The sequence below is a fragment of the Drosophila ananassae genome, chromosome 2L, assembly GCF_017639315.1.
Source record: "Drosophila ananassae strain 14024-0371.13 chromosome 2L, ASM1763931v2, whole genome shotgun sequence".
NCBI classification, from domain to species: Eukaryota; Metazoa; Arthropoda; class Insecta; order Diptera; family Drosophilidae; genus Drosophila; species Drosophila ananassae.
Genome location: NC_057927.1, coordinates 7,114,846 through 7,138,421, shown reverse-complemented (window position 1 = coordinate 7,138,421; position 23,576 = coordinate 7,114,846). Strand labels below are relative to the sequence as shown.

The 23,576-nt window shown below is 43.1% G+C and overlaps 4 protein-coding genes across 5 annotated transcripts; 3 read left to right on the top strand and 1 right to left on the bottom strand.

The window, feature by feature from the left end:
- Positions 1-5: 5 nt before the first annotated feature.
- Positions 6-4,331, top strand: LOC6499864 (epidermal growth factor receptor kinase substrate 8). 2 transcript variants are annotated; one of them, XM_014910774.3, is made up of 6 exons: positions 6-228; positions 975-1,413; positions 1,474-2,364; positions 3,053-3,440; positions 3,712-4,052; positions 4,112-4,331. In XM_014910774.3, exons 2-6 carry the CDS (start codon positions 976-978, stop codon positions 4,205-4,207), a joined length of 2,154 nt encoding a protein of 717 aa, XP_014766260.1. In that variant the 5' UTR covers positions 6-228; position 975; the 3' UTR covers positions 4,208-4,331. The 2 variants fall into 2 exon arrangements, with proteins under 2 accessions (XP_014766260.1, XP_014766261.1); XM_014910775.3 differs by lacking the exon at positions 6-228 and adding an exon at positions 503-833.
- Positions 4,332-6,216: 1,885 nt separating this feature from the next.
- Positions 6,217-19,694, top strand: LOC6499865 (peroxidase). Its single transcript, XM_001953708.4, has 9 exons — positions 6,217-6,618; positions 16,873-17,039; positions 17,102-17,326; positions 17,381-17,592; positions 17,820-18,564; positions 18,621-18,777; positions 18,836-19,205; positions 19,261-19,366; positions 19,432-19,694. The coding sequence occupies exons 2-9, from the start codon at positions 16,873-16,875 to the stop codon at positions 19,535-19,537; spliced, it is 2,088 nt and encodes a 695-aa protein (XP_001953744.1). The 5' UTR covers positions 6,217-6,618; the 3' UTR covers positions 19,538-19,694.
- LOC6500696 (adenylosuccinate lyase) lies at positions 11,006-12,655 on the bottom strand. The gene has a single exon (XM_001953709.4). The coding sequence runs from the start codon at positions 12,541-12,543 to the stop codon at positions 11,098-11,100; it is 1,446 nt and encodes a 481-aa protein (XP_001953745.1). The 5' UTR covers positions 12,544-12,655; the 3' UTR covers positions 11,006-11,097.
- Positions 19,695-20,102: 408 nt separating the features above from the next.
- Positions 20,103-22,336, top strand: LOC6499866 (formin-like protein 20). The gene is made up of 3 exons (XM_044718367.1): positions 20,103-20,115; positions 20,407-21,114; positions 21,186-22,336. Exons 1-3 carry the CDS (start codon positions 20,103-20,105, stop codon positions 22,307-22,309), a joined length of 1,845 nt encoding a protein of 614 aa, XP_044574302.1. The 3' UTR covers positions 22,310-22,336.
- The last annotated feature ends 1,240 nt before the right edge of the window (positions 22,337-23,576 follow it).

Below are 23,576 nucleotides of genomic sequence, written 5' to 3'. Positions count from 1 at the left end.
AACGCACCGCCTGAAACAATTTCAGGCAATCAATTAATGAGCGAGGAGCCAGCCAAGCCAGCTGATATCACCAATTCCCTTGGGGCCAGGCCAACAGAGCTGGTTAGTTGGAATTCGAATTGAATGCACAGCGGATCGAGAGTGCGAGTTCGGACCACGAGATCAAAAAATTGGAAAAATCATAAAGTAAATAAATAAAACATTGTGGGCCATCGTGCGAAGTACAAGGTAACCCAGCAATCCAATTGTCTCGTCTGAGACTATAAATCACGATCCCGAAGATACGATATCTGTCGGATCTGATGTCATGCCAGTGAAAGCCATCAATAAATCTCTAAAATCTAAAACTACGCCATGCGGTCGTCGGGCTTCCAATAATTGGCCAATAATCATGGCCTAAAAATACATCAAACAACGCGGTGCTCAAACCTTTATGTAATAAGTTTTTCCTTAATGATTGCTTCATGTGCCAAGAATTTGCTGGAATTTGTGATAGCTGCCAAAGTAAAATAATGGCAATAAGGTGGAAAATAGAAAAAAAGAAAAAAGCTATCGCAAAGTCAATGGCGTTTATCTAATCGGGCAGGTAGCTACCACACACAGGCATACAGGTGGAATATCATTCCCCCGAATTCTCTCCCCATACCCCCGGAATATAGTTATTATTTACTCGTAAAATCGTCATTCGGGGTATGTACAATTTTTTGATTTTCTGTCCCGCCGGACATGTCAGGGCGTTATTGACCATCATTCGATTCGCAAGTCCCTTCGAAGATGGTCAAGCCCGGCAATAGAACCTTGAAATATTTCCGGCCCATCGCGGTAATAAATGGGTAAATATTGAACCTGATAGACAGGAAATAATAGCCGATATTGGCCAATAGATAGGCTTTCGTCGTGGCACTCGACTAACGCGTAAAAATAGAAATCTATAACGCATTTCCTTCGACAATAATTGCTTACAATCCACACAGGATGCCACGCAACGGCTACGAAAATGGAATCCCTGCTGGGGACCTCGCCAATGGACACTATGACGAGATTAAGCCCACATATGCCCTGGAACACTTGGCCACGTTTAAGCTGAAGAACGAGGCCGAAATCAAACAGCCGAAGGAGAAGATGAAGCTGCTCGTCGAACTGGACAAGACCGGAGGCATTTGGCCTCACAAAATGTTCATGAGCTTCAATGGCCAGTGGCTGGTGATGCTGGATAGCGAAATGAAGGAGATCGAGAATTTTCCCGGAAGCCTCATCACAGAACCAACAGCCTTTATCAGTGAGGATCCGAAGGAGGCGTACAACAATATCCTCATCTTTTCGGTTCCCGGCATATCCCTGGGAAACACGGAAATGCACATCTTCCAGGTGGCAGATGTCAGTTCCGTACATTTAGTGGAGGACTTGAGACTGGTAAGTGGACACTTAAAGGTAAAGCTATTCAAACTATATATATTCGAAATCTTCCTCCAGCTAAGCAAGGGCACCCCCATCACTGTGGATCGCAACAAGACACCCATCCTCTTGCCCAAGCCGGATAGACCTCAGAACCATCAGGCCAAGGATCAGTACGGAATCGCAGCGGCAGTGGCTGGAATTGCTGCGGAAAAGAACGCCCTGGACAGAGAACAGACGGAAAAGGATGTCCAGGTCCTTAATCACTGCTTCGAGGATATCGAAAGATTCATGGCCAGGCTGCACTATGCCGCCGAAGCCCTCAACGAGCTGAAGCTCCGCAAGGAGCAGCACAATCCCCACGGGGAAGGACTTCTGGTCCTGAGATCCCGTCCGCCCATCGAGAGCGAGTTCCACGACATCCTGGCCAAAACCAAGCTGGCCTTGATCTACGCAGTTCGACTACAGAACCACTTCACAAAGTCCTCAGACCCGGTGCACAATGTCTTCATCTCTCTGAAAACCATAGTGTCGGTCTGCAACGATATCTATGTGGACGCCGGTATTCCGGAGGCAGTGGTGAATCCTCTTCTGCGCCGCGAAACCATCGCCTTCCTCAACGGCACTCTCGATTCCAATGAGAAGCAATTGTGGCAGAGCCTGGGTCCCAATTGGACGGTACCAAAGGATCAGTTTAAGGACCACAAGAGCTCCTACCATCCGATCTTCTACGATGACTGGTCACCGGATTGGGTGGTGGACGAGGAGGTTCAGTATCTGGCTCCGGCTCTGAAGAAGACTCCGTCACCAGTCCCAGTTCCTGTGCCCATTCCTGCCAGTCCTGGCGGGGGCAATCGCACCTGGCTGAGTCGCCTGGAGAGTCGAAATGTGAAAATTGCCGAGGTTGCCTTCAATAAATCAGCCACCAACGACAAGGAGCTGAAAGTCACTAAGGGAGAGTACTTGGAGGTAAGTTTTTGGAGGTAAAATACGGATAACAAAATCATTATTTCTTTTGTCTCACAAACATGACATTTCCTTGAATGTTTATCAATATGCATCGTTCGAATTATCTTAATTAAGAATTCAAAAAGCGTATAAAATATTCTCCCCGTAATTGAAAGTGAAGTCATTTAAATTCAATTTGTTTATTCCAATTAAAATTTAAGATAATGAAACTCTGCTTAGGATTATAGCTTTTTTTTTTAACAAAACAAAAATCCAGTTTAAAGTCCCTAAAATCGAGAAACAAAACAGGGAATGAACCAAATCGTTTCACTTTTATAGTGTGTTTCCCGAGTAGTATCGTATTCTTTATCAGTTATACTTTGTTACTCATAAAACTCAAATACCTTTTATCAGTAAAACAATAAACCAAAATCATTGCAATAATGAAAATATACTTATGACATCAATATTTACTAAAGTAAATCATTAATGATTCCATAAAACTATACTAAAATCTTCTGCATCACTGTGATTTAGTTTTTATTTTTAACTTGAATAGAATATTGAAAGAATAATCTTATCTATGCGTCGCCCTAGACCTACCACTTACCATTTCATATCAATTATCGGCTCCTAAATCGAAGAAATATAATCTGTATTTTCCGCCACATATATAACCATAACTATGGCCTTATCTTGTTGACCTTAGGTTATTGACGACTCCCGTAATTGGTGGAAGGCCCGTAACTCCTACGGAAACATTGGTTATGTGCCGCACACTGTGCTTACGCCGTACAACTTTGAGCCCGGAGTGAATGGCCGGGATACGGAGTCCATTGCATCCATGGCGCTGGTAGAGAATGGCGGGGAGTTGAACGGCGAGGCAAATAATCCCATGTACCGCAACACCATGGCAATGTACACTGCTCCCGTGGAGCGGGAATCCCAGCCACCCCTGGCCAATGCCAACATGGCGCGTTCCTATTCGATGCCCAATGTTCCTGTGCCGCCGCCAATGCCACCACCAAGCGACAGTCAACCCCCCACTCCGAGTGGTACCCTCAAGAGGAACATGGCAGCGGCAGGAGCTCTCGCAGGTGGGAATAACACAATTAATTATTTTATAGTATTATTTAGGAGTTCAAAGAACTTAGATAAGCTAATTTATAGACTTTTTCTTTGTCATATATTTAGAGCATTTCAGATTCCATTCATTATTGATTTCAATTATCGGAGCGCAAATCATTTATCCATTAAATTGGCCAATAAATAGCCATAATAAATGCTCTCGAATTTTGTTTAAAGTTTAAGATGTCTGGAAACCAGTTTGATTAATAACCAGTTAATATTTATACCAACCCTTCTCAGCCATGCGAGCCAGGAACGATTGCGACGCCGATGACGAGACCTACTACATGCAGGACGATGTGAACGACGAACTGAGGGTCATGTTGCAGCAGCGGCAGCGCCGCAAGGATCTGGAGATCCTGAAGACGCCAGAGATCTTCATCACCCAGAACTCGAAGCCCAAGGAGGTGGAGGAGTGGCTGCGGGGCAAAGGATTCTCGGACACCATTGTCAAGAGGCTGCACACACTCAGTGGGGAGGAGATCTTCGCTCTGTCCCCGCACACAATTGAAAGTTACTTTGGCCAGCGAGAGAGTCGCCGCCTCATCTCCCAGATTGTGCTGCAAAAGAACTTCTGCGAGGTAACACATATTATAACTTCAAATACCATTATTTTACTAACAAACCCCTTTTTGTCCAGTACAAAACCATACGATCATCGGAGCTCTCTGCCAAGTTGGCTCGTGCCCGCCAAAAGGCAGACCAATCCAATGGCGACCCGAATGAAGTCTTTTAGGACTTCTTCAATCCTAAAGCTCTAAACTTTGCCATTTATTTATTTATGTGTAACGAAATTTGAGTGTTCTATGTTATATTAAATTGTACATTAAAGAAAAACACAAAAAACACCAGAAACTTAATCAAAGTTGAACTAAATCACGTACATAATTCCTGCATAATTATCACACTTACCACACGGACATGATTAATTATCCAAGAACATGTTTATCGTTACAGGAACCTTATAAGAAACTGGTTTCAAAACAGCTTTAATACTTATTTTTTCTTTTTCGACACACTTACATGTTTGTGCCTAACTTGGCGTCTAAACTCAAGCAAATCATAATCAAATTCACAGACATTCAATAAACCAGCTTTTGCAATGATATAAAGAAGACCACTCAGTGCTTCATGCTTGAGTGGCCATAAAAAATGGAAACCCCAAAGTGGTAGTCTTCATTAAATCCTAAATGGATCCTAAATTCTGGCCAATAAATACCTGTGAGGGCGTGACGTGTCAGGTGCCTGGATTTAAGCCATATTTTCTGCGGGGGAAAAAATATGTTAGTCACGCGCCCGTGTATGTTCGCCCAATGTTTTGAATCTGTGAAGTCACATGTTTCAAGGCTCCAACCGGTCTCTGGACACAGAGACATGTGTTACCTTTACGTGGAGAGACTCTTACGAACATTAAATAATCAACAATTGTCAGTTGTCCGTTACGGATTTTGTTTTCGGAATTCATTTTGATTTTAACTTTGATTTCGATTTTTAATTTCGTTTCGAGTTTGTCCAGTTTGCATTCGATGTCCAATTGTTTCGCTTTCTGCGGCAGTTTTGCCAATTAGAACGAATTAATTTTTGCAATTACGCGCCACGCACAAACAGGTCCACGGGTTATTTGGGTTTAATAGGCGGTCGAATCAAATCAATTATACACAAATTTATTGTAACGAACAAACAAAAACACGTTATGACTGAATGAGTGATACCTGAATTTTTTGCCAACCTTTACAATGTGTTACTAAAGTGTTTGGGACTCTGAAATCAATCACTAACTTTGGGACTCTGAAATCAATCGTATCTGGCAGATACTTGGGATGTGAATGTATCTTTTTTCCATGCAACATTTTACGGACAGTTAATGTTGACAGGTAATTACTAACTGTTTGGAGATTTTGTAATGCGATAGGCTTCGACAGCCAAGCATTCCTAGCTGGCCACAAAAAACTACTTAAATATTTGAAAAATACTTTAGAAAAAACGAATCTGTTATTCATCTAAAAAAAAAAAACTACCTTTTAAATGCTACTGCACTTCTTCATTTTTTTCAAGTCTTTTTCAGCACTCCCATGAAACATTATTTGGCGACTTTGTACACCTACTTGTGGCCCAAATTTCGTACATTACGCTCTAGGACAGCCGAAATGTTTAATTAATGATACCAATTAGCCATAACGACGGTCACGCAGACCCAGTGACACACAAGAAGGCATTTCAAAACATTTTCATTTTCGAAAGAAAAGCTTTCTAGGTCACAGATGCGTCGTCGCCAAACTACATAGTATTCGTTAAGTTCGAAATTGAAAAGCCACTTAAAAAGGTCACCGTGTTGCACGATCGCCCTCCTCCACCTCCATGTTGGCCAAGTATATTGGCCATAACCAATAACATTAAGCACACCTCAGATATGCGAGTCCTAGCCAAAAACGACAATTGTCCAACATAAATTACATAAAGCATAAAGCAGCATTTTCAATAGCGCGATTAAATTGGAGCACAGACGGAGCTGAGCAAAAACAGTCAGCAGCGCACTTTTTGATTTACACACTCGCCGATGCCGTCGATACAAGTACAGTGGAACCGGCCTGCTGCTCTCCTGCTGCTGCTTCTCAGATACAGATACAAAACGCTAACTCTAACGCTAAAGCTAACGCAAGCGCAACGCTGCCGTCGTTGGCGCCTGCGCCCCAGCGGATTCGGATGCGGATTCGTTATAAAAGGCCCAAATTCAGCGGCAGCGCAGTTAGTTCGCCTTGGGCCTTGCCACAGTTAACCAACCATCCAACGGATCCATCTGATCCGATACAAAAAATATATATTAGTCCACCAATAAGCCCTCAATCACCGTGGGCAGGTGCAAACCAGCGGCTAATTAAACTGTGAATTGTTTTTCAAGTCAATAGTAATCGCGAAAACCAACATAATTCAAAGTAATTTGCTCACCTCAGCGTGGAATTCGCGATTGCGCATTCGAAATTGGTGGATTGTTGTAAATACGTTGGTGCTTCGTCCAATATCTCGAGGGAATATCCCCCACACAACGTCACCACCCCTTCACCGAAATTTTGTTAGCAATAAAAGTGAAAGAACTACATTGTTTTGTTGATTAATAGTCCGGAGAAAGGATATTTGCTTGAAGCCGCAGTAAGTATAGGTTGCGAGGAAAAAACGCGGTAGCAGAGTTTTAATGGCCATTCATAAGTACACATTATCATTTTTAAAGCTTCGAAGGCAAAAAGTTAAGTCATCTTTGGAGTGTCTATGAAGTGTCTTAAAAATATTGAAGGAAAAGTGGGGGAAAATATGCAAATCATGCTTTCTATCTTTAGTTTATCACTAAAGAACTAGAGTTCAAATAAAAAATTTAAGCCAATTCGGGTTTAAAGACATTAAAGCCAACTATAGAAACACACATTCTTTGTGGCGCGAAATATTTGTTTGAATTTAAAATGTGTTTCTAATATAAGTAATTTCGTTTAAAAATAAAAACTTAAAAAAAGATAGATACTTATGTCAAGTTAAACTAGAAAATCAAACACATCATTATAGAAAGTTTTTTTAAAACTGTTTTAGAGAGCTCATATTATATTTAAATGGACCAGGCAATTATTATTTCAATTTGCAAAATAACCAAAAAATAATAGTACTCTCAATTAAGGGAATAAAAATCAAAGACCCGACAGGTAATTGTTTTCTTTTCACTTGAAATTGAATCCAATTTACTTAATTACTCGTATCTATAATCGAAGATTTGCAAACAGGCTTTATTTTATGTTTGGTTAAAAAATAGGGCATCAAGCAAAGTGACAAAAACATTACACAATCCTCGAAGTCATTAAAGGCCTGAGGTTTTGAAATAAATTAAATTTGGGAGCTCTTTAAACAGTATGGTTAACTTTTCGCCTTCATGCTAGAGGCTGCTAATTGCGAAGCTTGATAACTTCACGTACTTAAAGCACATACCAGTTTACCTGTGTGCTCTAAATTACGCATTTTAATATATAAATTACGGTCAAATGCTGTTTTTAAAAACCACTTCGGTGTGGTTGCGTTGAAAGTAACAAATCTTTTAATTACAAGTAAGACATTTATTTAGAGATCCAAAGCGAGCGACCTTCAGGCTTCCGTTGCGAGTCGGTCTTTCGGCAAAGGTTTTTTGAAAAAAAAATACCACAATCGATCAGCACCCGCGGCGGCCTTTTCAATTCCTTCTCGAATTGATTTCTAAAAAAAAACGGAAAACAAAAACATTGATGGCATTCTGACTCTAATCTGAGATCTGATACTTTGATATATATCTCGGGCTTTGACAGCTGTGATATTTGTAGGCCACGAGCCGAACGTTCCTTTTCCTTTCTTCTTGCCAATTAAACACTTGGCTTAATTATTCATCAAGAACATTATTCATTCAAGAACATTAAGATCAATAGCCGGGGTCAAGCTGGTTTCTGATCGCCCCTGACTTAAGCTGACTTATGCTGGCGTATTTATCCGACGCGGTCTTACTTTCACTCTCAATTGGAATTTAAGATTTAAGCCTGTTATGCAAACGCAGCCAATTGACTGGGCATACCTACACACTTTCATAATATCTTTTTATCTCTACCTGGATTTATCCGCCGCTTTGACGACTCGCCGTTCACCTGGCACTCAACCCGCCATTTAGCTACAAAAACCCCAGAAGTCATTTATGATCTTTGGGCCGCATGGCCTGGCATGTAAATGATTTATTCAGGCATCAGCCATCAGGGCAGGTGTTGTACTCGTATATCCGTCATGCGATCGCACATAAAATTAATTTGTTGTATAGGAAAATAATGAGACCTGTGCCGAGACAGCATCACAATGGCAGAGATTAGTTTCGGGAACTAATAAGTCGTACCGTCCCTGACTCCCTCCATAGGCTATGCAACTCCCAATTAGTTTAGTTTCACATAATTGGTGCAACTCTCGAATATGCATAATCCACTTCTGGTGTTCAATCTTGCCAATCTGGTTAATTGGGCCAACTCCAGCCCGCTCCAGAATTGCGTGAGCGGACTGGAAAGCCACTAAATACGCATTTAAATGGCTAAAAATAGCTTGGGAAATATGTACATGCCACAGTTTTGAACTGGAGCTGGAGAATTTTGGGCGTATCTGCGAGCGTGTTAGCTTGGCTTGCCAAATCGAAGGCACTACTGCCTCCAATTGCATTGGGACGGAGCGTTTTCGTGGCAGACAGAGCGGCGGCGCGTGCGCTCCCCACATGGCAGGTGGTTTTATGAACGCTTCGGATTGGATTGGGTTTTGGCGCCCAAGAACCACAAGCGCACATGGCACCTCCCAAGCGCAACCAATTAATGCAATTACTTAAATAAATTAAACAATTGCATAATTAATAAGGCGAGGAGTTTACAAGGAATGTGGAATGATGACCGCAGTCTTTCCAAATAATCAAAAAATTATATATTGGAATTATATTTTCTAAAACTATAAAGTTGTTTAGTTTTAAAATCATATCTTTAAAAAAATGTGGAATATTCTTCTATACTTCTTCTTTATTTATTTCAAATGCCACTAATTCTTCTAAAAACTTAAAAAATTTATATAGAATGACATAATTTTTAGATATTTGATAGGTTATCTTCAATTACATAGCCTCGAGGCCAGCTTTTAAGCCTTCCTAATACAATAATGCCACTTGGATTGCAATTCGTTTGCATAACAAATTTCAGGCAATGCACTTGCGGGAAAGTAATTCGATGCAATTGACATGATTTAATCCCAATAGCTGTCGGCAAACTCAAAACGCTGGAATACAGGCCGAAGAAAGCGATCGGCTCCTCCGTTTGGGGACAGATCGAGTCCAACCAGTTTGCCAATTTCACTTTAAGCTCTTCGTTGTCGCTTCGCTGTAGTTGTCGTTTTCGTTTCCGATTTCAAAGTCAAGGTCTCCGTACCCAAAAACCGTTGTATATCTTTTACCGGCAGCGGTCAATGGCTGTTGGTAGCCAGTTAGCCAAGCTAAGACAACACATTGAGGCCATAATTGGTCCCCCATTACAACTTCAGTTGGCCGGCAGCCGCCGCCGCCGCCGCGGTCGATCGTTGGGGGCTGATTCATGGGGCGTCTGTCACGACGGCGTCTGTCTGGTTAATGAAACCCGAGATATTCGCAAGTCTACTATTTCCTACGCCTCGTAAATCCCACTCAAAGAAGGTCGCTAATAATCTTGGGAATTAAGTAATTAAGCAAGGGTGTTGGTCGTTGGTCTTTGTTATTTTGCCGCTGAGATTGCGTGAAAGCATTATCCAGAAAAATGAGCCGACATTGCAGTAATACAAATGCATAATCAAGAAATAGTATCTCGCGTGCCCCATGAATTGTCTTTGCCGCTTCCGTTTTGGTGGTACAACTCCTCCTATGCAATATATGCCGTGTGATCTGCTCTGGTTGGCATTGTCACTGCCGTATTTTGCGTGTTAACCGGACCATTGTAATTATATTACGATTTAATTGTCGCAAGTCAATACAAATTTCAACCAGGTAGCGGATCATAAAACTGTGTATGTCTTTATTGTTTCTTTATTTTACATGACATGACACTGGGCCTAATTAGTCCGACTTCAAGTGTCTCTCGCTCGTCGTTCAACCAAGTGCAGAGGAGCACGTTCGGCTCATCATTTTTTGTAGTCGTCCAATCCATCACTCGAAAACTAAAAAGGAAACTTACAGGTAACGACGTCTTGTCGTCGACTGCCAGACATCTCTATTAGCCGCGAAAAGATTGTGGAAATAATAAACAAAAACAATATTTTTGGTAAACAAACATTAAGCTCATAGGCTTTATAAAAACAGACTCAGATAAAGGCAGATAATAGTTAGGACTATTAGGTGGGACGTGGATTTTTGCTCTAATAAAGTAGTCTAAAGCATAAGCTTAAAGCTTTGCAATGTTTTTTATAAATTCAAATTATTTTATACCGCCTCTTGATAACCCAATTATGCAATTATTCAATCCCCCAGCGAGATTATCTCGATAAGCTTGTTCAATTGTTACACATTTAACGTTTATGGGGTCGTATACTTGATTTATTTGTTGCAAAGCAATATCATATATGTAAATGAGAACATAAAACTGAGCTACCAATTTTCCAGTTAACAACCTGTAGGTGCTAGCAAGCATAACAATTGTTAAAAATAATTCTCAGCTACATATATGTTTTATGTCTGCATGACGGATAATTAAAAGTAAAACTTCAGGTCGACCCGCAGACCCACTGTGCTGGCTGCCTTGGAGTCGTGATATGTCAGCCCAAGTGGCGAAAGGCAAAGGCGGCAAATATGTTTACTTGGATCAAGAACGTCAGCTCGAGTTCGATTCGTTTCGTTTCGAGGCTTGTGGTTTTGTTAATTGTAAATAAGCTGGCGAAAAAAACAAAAACAAATAACAGAAATATCGTTCCGGGGGTCTGACTGGCATTCGACCCCTTCGGAGCGTTTCCCCTGGTGATAATCTTGAATTTCGACTGCAACTGACGCAGCTGATTAGGTGTGGAAGTTTGTGTGTATTTTACAAAAGCGAAAACAAAATCGGTTTAATACAGGGCAACATAATCGTAATCGATGTCGAGTGGAATTTAAATATTGAGCTTGACGTCCTGAACGGTTTTCAAGGCCTCCGCATATCGTGCCAGCACTGGTTGCACTTCCTCGGCTACAAACTCGCCAACCTGGTCACTGGCTCGCCCTGTAAACGTCTTGGCGTCCAGAATTGTATCCAACTGCTCCAGGATCGGTGAGAAGTACGGATCCTTTCGCACGCGGTCCACCAAATCGTTGTCCTTGCCGTGCTGCTTGACCTGAGCGCCCGCCTCCTGGGACAGTACTCGGATCTTTTCGTGGCACACCTGCCGATCCCCGCCAGCCTTTACCATGGCCATGATAATGTTCTCCGTGGACATGAATGGCAGTTCCTGGGCAATGTGCTTCTCAATCACCTTCGGGTAGACTACCAATCCCTGCGAGATATTCAGCAAGGTGAGCAGCGCAGCGTCGGCTGCCAAGAAGGACTCCGAAAGAGTCAGCCTCCGGTTTGCCGAGTCATCTAGGGTACGTTCGAGCCACTGGGTGGCATGGGTGTTGGCGGCACTGCTGAACAAGGTGATCAGGTGACGGGCCAGGGCGCAACAGCGTTCAGAACGCATGGGGTTCCTCTTGTAAGCCATCGCCGAGGAGCCTATCTGGGTGCTCTCGAAGGGCTCCTCCAGTTCCTTGCGTGAAGCCAGAATTCGCAGGTCGGAACACATCTTGTGGATGCTGGTACCCAGACTAGACAGAGCTGCCACAATCTCCACATCAACCTTGCGTGAGTAGGTCTGTCCAGTCACGGCGTAGGCTTTCTTGAAGCCAGCCAGTTCGGTTACAAGCTGATCCAGTTTTTTGACCTTCTCGCCATCGCCTTCGAATAGCTGGAGGAAAGAAGCTTGAGTGCCAGTGGTGCCCTTCACACCGCGGAAGCGCAGATCCTCGAGGCATCGGTTCAGAGCCCGCTCATCCATCAGCAGGTCCTGGATCCAAAGACAGGCCCGTTTTCCCACGGTAGTGAGCTGTGCTGGCTGCAGGTGGGTGAATCCCAAAGTGGGCTGATCCTTGTAGCTTTGAGCGAACTGTGACAGTCGTGCTATTACACTGGCCACTCGTGGCAAGAGCAGTTTCAGAGCATCACGCAGGACAATCAGGTCCGTGTTGTCACCCACATAGCACGAGGTGGCGCCCAAGTGGATCACCGGTGCCGCCGCCGGGCACTGCTTGGCGAAGACATGGACATGGGCCATCACATCGTGTCGGGTGAGGCGCTCCTCGGCGGCCGCCGCCTCGAAATCGATGTTTGTGATCTCCCGCTCCATCTCAGCAATTTGCGCCCCGGTGATTTCCAGGCCTAGCTGGCTCTCCGCCTTGGCTAGCCAAACCCACAACCGGCGCCAGGTTGAGAACTTGTTCTGGTCACTGAACAGGAACTGCATCTCCTTGCTGGCATACCGGGTGCTCAACGGGGACTTATAGCCTTCGTAGTTGCTGGCCATGGTGGGTTGTTTAATTAATTAGTTAGATAACCGCACTGATTGCTGATTAAGACTCCAAAACCAACTGTTGCGCCTAATGAGAGCTACTTATAAACATGTGGGGCTGATAGTGTGACCGCACGCAGCTCTATAGAATATGCCATCAGAATACCATTTATAAAAAATACTTAATTCCGGCTTAAGAATAGACTGTTATTTAATTATTATTAAATATATGTTTATGAACAAACTAAGCAAACCATGCAAACTAAGATCATTTATCTATAAATAATAAATTTTTATTGATTACCCAAGGTATTTTTCTAGTAACAAAAGAATAATGAATTCGTTTTCATTCAATTATTTTTTAAATGAAACCATAAGCCGCGCCACAACATTTATTTAAATTGGAATTAGAATGACCTATTAGCCCCCGATCTAAATATTTTCTAAGAAGCCAAGTGGCACAATCATGTCTTGAAACCACTAGCACTTAGGTATTAAAAATTAATAGGTATTAGCCAAGCTCTTGAAAACTAGTTATTAAAAAAACAAATTAGAATAGTCAAATCTATCAAGTATCCCCATAGTAATATAAATTCATTAAAAGGAAACACGAAAATCGTATTAATTTTCCTGGGACATTTATGAAAAATAACTGCAACATTAAAAACTCGTTACATAAAACTTCAAATAAGAAATGTTTTGATTTTCAAGTGGTTTGTTGACCAACAGGTAGCGAAAAACAATTTATTTTCGCCGCTTTAAAGTAGTAGGATACGTTGATGTGAACTCGTTTTAAATAATTACCGTGGAAAATAAAATGGCAACACAAAAAAAAGCGACGTGCTTGAAATGTAAGATGAAAATCTCGCACGCAATATTTAGATTTGTCGCCGAGATATGTTAATGAGAAATCGTAGAGTCATAAAAATCGAAACTATGCGAACAACTTGATGGACAATTTTAATTTGCATCAGACCAAAACATGAAGATAATTGACAACCAAAAACAGTGACCAGTTGGAACTTGAAGCTTGAAGCCAGACCGAACTGGTCACCCGAAATCAGTGCAAGGCAGTAAAGAATCAATTAGTTGTCGCATCTATGGCAATTGCAAATTGTATTTGGGGCATGTGTGAAAATATCCAAATGACAGCCAAATTCGTGCACCGATCAGAGACGGAGACGAAGGAGACCAGAAGATCGTGGGCCCAGCGTGGGGGTTTGGGGCTTGAGCACGAGATTTCTTGAAGAGATGGAGTTGGAGTAGATCATGTGTTGCGCCAATCACATGAGACTTTTGGCTATGAAATTGCATATTGATGGCGCTTTAACAAAAAGCTGCCATTGCCTTGCATAAATTTGATTCCAAACGACACACATATTTTGTAATTAACGCGCGGATTCCAGGTGTTGCGACACTTGGTGGATAAATAAGAAAGACCAAAAAATACCAGAGCACTGACAGCAGCTCCTGATGGGCACCCAAGACAACCAAGCCGCGGGTGCCACTTTTAGATGCCCGACGCTTGGGACACTTTCCATTTAAATGGCCATTTCAATTAGTGCTTGTTACTGTATCGGTCGGACAAATCGGAATGTCCTCGATTTGTGTGCACGCCACGTAGGCCCAACGCGTTTTTTCATACCTATATGCACCCATATAGGTATCCCAACTCCCCGACTCCCCGACTCCCCAACTCCGATTGCAATAATGTTGTCGCTATCCCCATATAGCATATGTTGCATCCTATATGGCCAGACCAGACTCGGACCATAGTCAGCCAATAAATCAATCACAGCAGCACTCCATTTCTCCCATGCCCCGTGATGCCAGCATCCCATGTGCCAAGCACTATTTTACACTTTAATGATCACCAAATAGCTCGGGATATGAATTCGATTTTAATTAGAAGTCGTTAAAGTCGTAAAAAATTTGCTCGCATTGGCCAAAATCGGCTCTGGATCTGACCAAATTGGCCACGCCTTTGATGGAAGCCAATGGGCCCACAATGGCCAAGCCACATTTGGTAGGGTCGGTTCGCATGTAAGTGCATCGGTTATTATGTACGGTCTATGTCAATCAAAAAATTAGAGCCAAATATTCCAAATAAATTATAAAATATTGCCAACAGTTGTTGGAGGACCCTTGGCTAAAATATATGTGATGTAACAACTACAATAGTTGGAGTTTTAAAGAAATCTTTATGATTTTTGTCAAATGAGAATATCTGAACTTATTTTCAGTCACTCCTTTAAATATTTTTACGATTTAAATCTGGAATTTGATTTATGGAACCATTATTCTTTCAATCTCTGCATCAATTAAGGATTGACAACCATTTGTGATGTCTGAAAAAATTAGCATACATTAAGATTTTAGAAAGGGTCTTACCTGGGAGAATTTTTCGAGAATTATATTCACGATCTCTTTGATTATTCAGAACGGTTCTCTTGTGTTTTGTTACAGATTTTCTGCGATAGCTTCGATCGGATAAATATATTTTTATGTCCAAGTCATTCGTGTTTGGCTTAGTTACAGCTCATTAATACAATGTAATGTAGATGACGGCCCTGACCAACGGCTGTGTTAGCCGGGCCAACAAATAGCATAGCTTTGAATACGACTACGGATTGCCTTGGCGTGTCCGCCGCCTCAGACTGCAATTCAAATTCAGATTTAGATTCGAGTACCTGAAGCTTTTTCCTACTGACAAGCGGTGACGTTGGCGTTGTGGTTTTCAAATCCGGCCAATCATCGGTTCCAATCACTCGCTGACCCCATTCGAATTTAGAAATCGAAGAGTTGCACTTAGGGAAATATTAGATAATCTCATCTTAAATAAATTACATCAGTTTTTACCTACTTCAAAGAAACTTTCTTATTAGAACCATCACATTATGATAACATTCTCCTTCAATAGTTTGAATAGACTTTAAATAAGCAATACTGAGTTATGCTTAATACAAAATATTGATAACCTGAGCTACAACTACAATTTGTTACCTTTTTCCCAAGTGCAGTCGAAGGTTTCCTGGAGTGGGCGAACTGAGTCCCTGGGTCCACGTCCCGGAAAGTGTAAGACTCATGGCACGAACTCGAATTGCTGGCTGGTCCATTGTTCTGCACGGCATGCAATTAAAACATTGACAGAGGCTGCCTTTGTTTTTTATATATACCTCTCTATATATATCTATTTTTTTCTGATACCATGAGCATTTGCATGAACAGCAGCTGCTGGCCTTTTGAGAAAAAGGTTGTTGTGAATCGAAGAGTGGGTTGGGGTGTTTTCTGAGCTTTTGACTAGTTTTTTTAGACTGCAGAACGGGGCCGTCGACAAATTCATTATGTAAAGCTAACCATTACTGTCGATTCAGACTGTTTACATAAGTAGCTTGCAAATTGGTCAAATATGCCGTTGCCACTAAACAATTATGAGACTTTTCACGCTTGCACATGACTTGGCAGCAGAAAAGACACAGAAACTGAAACTGAAACTAAAACTGAATCTAAATCTGAATCCGTTTCATTGTGCTGCTGCGGCTAAGATTTTTGCCATGGGTTTGGGCCAATACCATATAGTATACATAATAGTCAGCGGGCCCACATGCCAGGGGTATGAGAGCAATGAACATGTTCCTACTAAAATGTCGCAATAAATAATAATGAATGCGCACCAAAACGGTGATGAAACCTGTTGTGACCATATGTGTGCCAAAGGAGTCCACGTCCAGATCGATTGGCTGCCTCCAAAGCTGCCACTGCCACAGAGCAGCAAAAAAATGCAAAAACGTTCCAGTTGTAGTTCACTGTATCTGTCTGCCAGCCGGCGAACATGAAATGTGTCCAATGTGTCCAACATATGTGGCTCGATGTTGGCTCGACTGCTTTTCTTAGCCCGCCAAGTTACCTCTATGTACCTGCAACGTATGCTCTTTTGACCAAGTTAAGACACTCGGCGGATCTGCAGAGCATAAATTGCCGAATGTGTTAGGAGTGCAAACAACTTTCCCATGTAGTTCAGGAGGCGATATCAATCGACCATTTATGGTGCAGACCTTGGACCACAGAAATATCTTAAAGAAACATTATGTCCTGAATTCCATACTTCTGTTCTCCAACAACATAATTTATGTGGAATCTTACCAGCACTTTAATGCATTTAAACAGAAGCCAAAACAAAACTGGATTCTTGTAAGCCGGTATTTCAAATATTTTACTAAACGTTTATGGTTCCTGTGCTCTGAATGTTGCAATGGTTTTTTTTTATTTTCATGACAGCAATATTGGCTTACTTCTCGAAGTCTTATTTATTAAATGGAAAAAAAAATCTCCTTTTCTTTACAGATGTTTAGGGCACGAGACCTTTTGCTCTTGGCCCTTTTGGGTTTGGTCTCCACAGCACTGGGACTGAAAGTATCCACTGGATACCACATAGTTCACAACCAGCCTTCCTATTCTTATCCAACCCCTCATGGCTTTAGTTACCTCCAAGGCTCGGCTCCCTTTGTTGGGTAAGTTTAATCCACTTTAAGGTAATCTTTTTATCTAAGCTTAACCTAATCCTTAACTTCAGGAATAGCCTACCCACTTCTCCGGCTCACAGTCCATTCTCTCTACCTGCGCCTGTAGCTCCTGCTCCAGCTCCAGCAGCTCCTAGTGCTTATGGTTATAGTTTCCCCACAGCCGGGCAAGTCAACTGCGCCGCTCCTCCAGCAGCTTGCGAGAAGACCGCCTACCGGACACTGGACGGATCATGCAACCATCTGGAACGTCCTGGTCTAGGCGTTGCGAACTCCAAGTAATATATTAAGAATCTCAATTACAGAAAATCTTCTAAAAGTTTTTTTTATAGATATGGTCGCCTTTTAACTCCCAAGTACGCTGATGGCATCTCAGCCCCTCCACGTTCTGTGACTGGAGATGAACTGCCCAGTGCCCGCCTAGTATCCCTAGTGGCTTTTGGAGAACAGGATGTGCCCGATCCAGAGTTTACCCTGCACAATATGCAGTGGGGTCAGATCATGACCCATGACATGAGCATGCAGGCCGGTGGTACTCAGTCGAGTAAGTAAATCTTTAAACTTCCATATGTACTTTTTTAAGAAGTGTTTTGTCAAATTTTCCATGGAACCCCTGAAATTTTCCATGAAAATCAGGAAATGCATGGGAGCCTCATATATTGCCCATAGTGATGTCTGTATCTTTTCCAATTTTTACCCGATCCTTGAGCGGAATACCTTAAACGTTTTTTACATAAATTCTGAACCAATCTGAATATTTACACCCACCAGAAAAACATCCCACTCGTTGTTGCACGGATGACGGTCGCCTGATTGGCCTGGACACTGCCCACAAGACGTGCTTCGCCATCATTGTGCCGCCCCATGATCCGGCCTATTCCCAGGTGGGAACTGAGTGCCTCAACTTTGTGAGGACGCTGACGGATCGGGACTCCAACTGCCAATACCGCGGTGGTCCAGCTGAGCAGTTGACCGTGGTCACCTCCTACTTGGATCTCTCTCTGGTCTACGGAAACTCCATTCAACAGAACAGCGACATCCGTGAATTCCAAGGTGGTCGGATGATTGTGGAGGAACGAAATGGAGCCAAGTGGATGCCACTTTCCCGGAATGTAACCGGTGACTGCGATGCCGTGGATGCTAGCGAAGTGTGCTACCGATCCGGAGATGTCCGAGTGAACCAGAACCCCGGCCTGGCCATTCTCCAGACGATTCTGCTCCGTGAACACAACCGCATTGCGGATCACCTGGCTGCCCTGAATCCCCACTACGACGACCGCACCCTCTTCCAGGAGGCTCGCAAGATCAACATTGCCCAGTACCAGCAAATTAGTTACTACGAATGGCTCCCCATCTTCCTGGGCGGAGAGAACATGCTGAAGAATCGTCTGATCTACAAGGCACCCAAGACCAGTCATGTGAACGACTTTGATCCTAACATTGATCCTGCCGTTTTGAATGAACATGCTACGGCTGCATTCAGATATTTCCACTCGCAGATCGAAGGACGTTTGGAGTAAGTATAGGTTTCTTTTGGACTTCCTAGGAATATGCTAATATAATATTTTTCAGTCTTTTGTCTGAGTTGCGTCAAGTCCTTGGCTCTCTGACCCTGAGCGATTGGTTCAACCGTCCTGGTATTATTGAGGTTGGCGATAACTTTGACTCCCTGACTCGCGGCCATGCCACTCAACCTGAGGAGCTCACGGATATTAACTTCGACAGACAGGTGAGTGAAGATTACTAAAAATGTACTATGATTTGCAATTCACAATTACTCGTTTCAGATCAAGCACTTCTTGTTTAGGAGGAACATGCCCTTCGGTTCGGATCTGAGATCTTTGGACATCCAGCGTAATCGCGATCACGGATTGGCCTCCTACAACGACATGAGGGAATTCTGCGGTCTTCGCAGGGCCCACTCTTGGGAGGAGTACGGTGACCTCATTAGCCCCCCGATTCTGGAAAAGCTTAAGTCGCTGTACGACAGCCACGATGATGTGGACTTGACTGTGGGCGCTTCCCTAGAGGCTCATGTGGCGGGAGCCTTGGCTGGTCCCACTTTCCTTTGCATCCTAACCGAACAGTTCTATCGCACCCGAGTGGGCGACCGATTCTTCTTCGAGAATGGAGATAAATTGACTGGCTTTACCCCAGGTATTTATGAGTCCTTTTTTTACTAAATGGAATTTTTAAAACATTTATTTTCAAGATCAACTGGCTGAGTTGCGAAAGGCCAGTATGGCGCGACTGCTGTGCGATAATGGCAACCACATTTCTTCAATGCAGCCCGAGGCTTTCCGCACTGTTTCCGCCTCGTAAGTTTGATTTTATTGAATTAAAAACTTTGGAAATTACTTGAATTAAAATAATTTGTTTTTAGTAATCCCATTGTGCCGTGCTCGAACATTCCACAAGTTGACCTCTCCAAGTGGATTGACCAAAAGCCATATGCCGCGGTGGACCCGTCCATTCATTTTGGAAAGTAGTGATCGGCGGATCGATCTGTTATTAACTAGTTGAATATATAAAATACCTTTTAGCTTAATCAGTAACATAATCATTAATGCATTCACCTCCCTTCCCCTTGTATCATAAATGCCCTGCGAATTGATGTACAGAAATAAAGCCCTTTTACCATTTAAATAAGACTTTTAATTGAAAAGGTGGAGAGAAAAACTTGCACTTTTAAGAAGCAAAGTCAAGGGCAGAACGGATTAGTATCAGAGCTCAAGAATAATAATACCCGACTTTACCAGCTTACGCAATCTTCTCGAACCCGAAAACCTTTACACTTTCATTGACTTTGGGGCTCGAACCGATCGAACACTATTCGACTCGACTTGATCGGGGTTAATCATATTGAGGCGCGCGACTAGAGGTGTGAACAACATGATAGAAACGGCCAATTAAGCGACAAAACGCTTTTTTTCTGCCATCTTTGAGCCATCTTGTTAGGGGAAATACAAAGAATGGGTTCTTTGTTTTTTCTTTTCTATTAAATTTTTAGCAAGCCCCGTCTTCTGTATTCAAATGCGGGTTTTTTATATTAATATGTACTTCAGAGGTGGTCCACTTTTTGAATTGACATAAATTTACATAATTTTTGGGAGAAAGAACGTCGAAAGATATCATCATCGACATCGTCGTCGTCATCGAGAGATTTGCAGCGTAGATTTCTGAATGGACATGATATAACGGTTCTGATGAATCTAGATTAATGAAAGTGATTTAAACAAAGTGTGCATACGAGATTAGCAGCTCCTAATGCGGTATAAAAATGATCCATCCGCCGGCGAAAGGCAGCAGATGCCATTTCGCCATGAGACTGTTCGCACTAATTTTCTGGCTAGGTAAGGGTCTAAGCCTTGGGGTCTATGTGGGATCCGTTTTCATCTGGATATTTTCATCACCTTTGCAGGCTGGGCCTTTGGCCTAACCAGTGCCAAGAAGTCAAGCCCGGAGACCGGTAGACTGATAGCCAGTCTTCAGGCGGCTCCCGCTCCAGCGCCACCCCAGAGCGTCATCTACAAGCTTCCCCCTCAGCACTACTACCCTCCGCCACCACCGCCTCCACCTCCACTGCCGCCGCAGCATTGCAATTGTCCGCCGGGACCACCGGGTCCACCAGGACCTCCGGGTCTACCGGGAACACCTGGACCCCAGGGCTCAAAGGGGCACAAGGGCGAGAAAGGGGACCGTGGAGAGAAGGGCGAGCGCGGGCGCTACGGATTACCAGGACCACCAGGTATTCCCGGACCCATTGGACCACCCGGCCTACCAGGACCTCCTGGACACAAGGGAAAAGATGACCACCATGGTCACCATGATCACCACGATCATCACCATCACCATCACCCGCCGCCTCCTCCGCCGCCACCTCCTCCACCGCCGCCTCCTCCGCCGCCACCACCACCACCGCCTCCTCCACCGCACCATCCTCATCACCACCCCTCTCCCCCTTCTGTGATAATTCCTTTTCCGGTAATTCCACCACCATCGAAAGGCGGACATCACCACCACCACAAGGGATCCAAGGGACCGCCAGGCCCACCAGGACCTCCCGGTAGGCTATTTTCATTCAATTATTTTGATGTTCGCTATTAATTTATTAAATATATTTTTAAAATCTTACAGGAATGAGTGTCCCCGGCCCTCCAGGACCTCCAGGCACCGTGTATCCTCCACCACCTCCTCCTCCTCCTCCTCCACCACCACCTTATCCCGCACCATATCCTCCAGCTCCTTATCCACCACCCTCCCCGTGGATTCCAGTGCCAGTGCCAGTCCCAGTGCCATGGCCATCCAAAGGTCATCACAAGGGTCACCACAAGGGAGATAAAGGTCACAAAGGCGACAAGGGCGGTCACCACCACCATTACTACCCACCCCCGCCACCTCCTCCTCCTCCACCACCGCGCCCACCACATCACCATCATCCCTCGCATCATCACGGTCATCATCCCTCGCACCATTACGGGGATGGATGGCACAACCCCGGAGATGGCCACCACCACAATCACGGAGATGGCCACCACCACAATCACGGAGATGGCCACCACCATAACCACGGAGATGGCCACCACCACAATCACGGAGATGGACATCATCATCATCCTTCCTCTAATCATGGTGGACACAACCACGGAAAGGGAGGATCCAGCCACTATCCTCCTCCACCTCATAGTGGAAAAGGTGGAAACAGCGGACACAAGGGAGATCCCAAGGGGGAAACCCCACCACCCAAGCCCACCGATCCAGAGGAGGGAAGTGGCGATAAGCGTGGTGATATCCTAGAGTTCCTAGACAACGATGTCGAAATTGTGGAAAATCTAGACAACCTAGTCGATGAGAACGACATTGCAGAGGAACAGGATGAAACACCATATGATCAAACGGTGTATGAGACCGATCCCGAGGAGATCGATTACAGTAACTATTACGAAAACAACCTGAACCAGGTTCAGGCTGAGACCAATGATTCCATTGAAGAGGCATACCAAGAGGAACCCAATTTAGATGCGGAAACCCAAGGCGAAGCCGTCGAAGATCAGGAAATGGAAAATCAGGAAGAACCCATCACGGAGGAACCAATCGAGGAACAACTGCTAGACCAAATGGATGTTGGTACGGGATTGGATGAGAACCAATCTTATGAGACAGATCAGATCGAGGAACGTACTAACAAAGGACCTATAGTGCTGGCCATAGGGACACCAAGAAACCCCTTCCATTTTTATGCCTATGAACAGTATAATTAAAAAACATGCCACTGATATACGTAAATAAAAAACCCAAAACATGAATATATAAATTGCTTTTTTGAACTGATTTCTTTGATGAGCCTTGTGTTATTTCTTGGATTGAAGTTAAGCCTTACAAACTTCAGACTTCCATAGCATACTTCTAGTAAAAAAAACATATTTTTTATCTGAAATATTAGTTAGATACTAAATGCCAATGATAGCAATAAACTTTATAGGATTTCCTTTTATTCGTCAATTGGATCATCTAAAATTGTATAAAATAACAGTTTAAATAAATAACCGACTAGCTCTTTTGTTATTGAAAGACTCGATAGTTCCGTTGTTCTTAGAAACGACTGGGGGCTTTGTAATCCTTTCTTCGATCGAACAATGGTCAATGGCATGTGAAAAGTGAAATCACAAAGAAATTTCAACAATAATCTCCCTGACACACGACTAAATTTGCAAATCTAACATCTTTTCACATAATACAATAAAGTATTGTCTAAACTTAAGCTTAAGGTTATCAGACGGTCTTCAAACAAGTAAAAGTTGTAGTTTCTGATAAGTTTTATTATTCTAACTATTTCCTCTTTCTCAAAATTATAGGGACATTTTATTTTAATATTTATTGACTTCGCCATCTGGTTCACAAATATGTATTCATATTTTTAACGAAAGCCTTACTTTTACGAGCTTCGCCAAATGAAACATTTCCCTGTTTTCCCTAACTATTTTTGTGAAAACATTAACCCAATATTCAAATTCAAGTTATTGAATGATAACTGTTCTTATGTGATTTTTGCATCTGATTGATCTACTATTTTATTGCCAAAAAGAATCTACGTGTGTCGTCTAGAATTTCGCTAGTTAAGATCAATTTGTATGAGGACCTTATAAAAATAATCATTAAAATCTATAAAGATGTGCCAGTTATTGTTCCATTTTGGCCATGTTTGTTATACCCTTGCAGAGGGTATTATAATTTTGGTCAAAAGTGTGCAACGCAGTGAAGGAGACATCACCGACCCTATAAAGTATATATATTCTTGATCAGGATCACCTCCTGAGTCGATATGAGCATGTCCGTCTGTCCGTCTGTCCGTCTGTCCGTCTGTCCGTCTGTCTGTCTGTCTGTCTGTCTGTCTGTTTCTACGCAAACTAGTCTCTCAGTTTTAAAGCTATCGAGTTGAAACTTTGCACACACCCTTCTTTCTGTTGCAGGCAGTACATAAGTCGGAACGGTCGGGATCGGTCGACTATATCCTATAGCTGCCATATA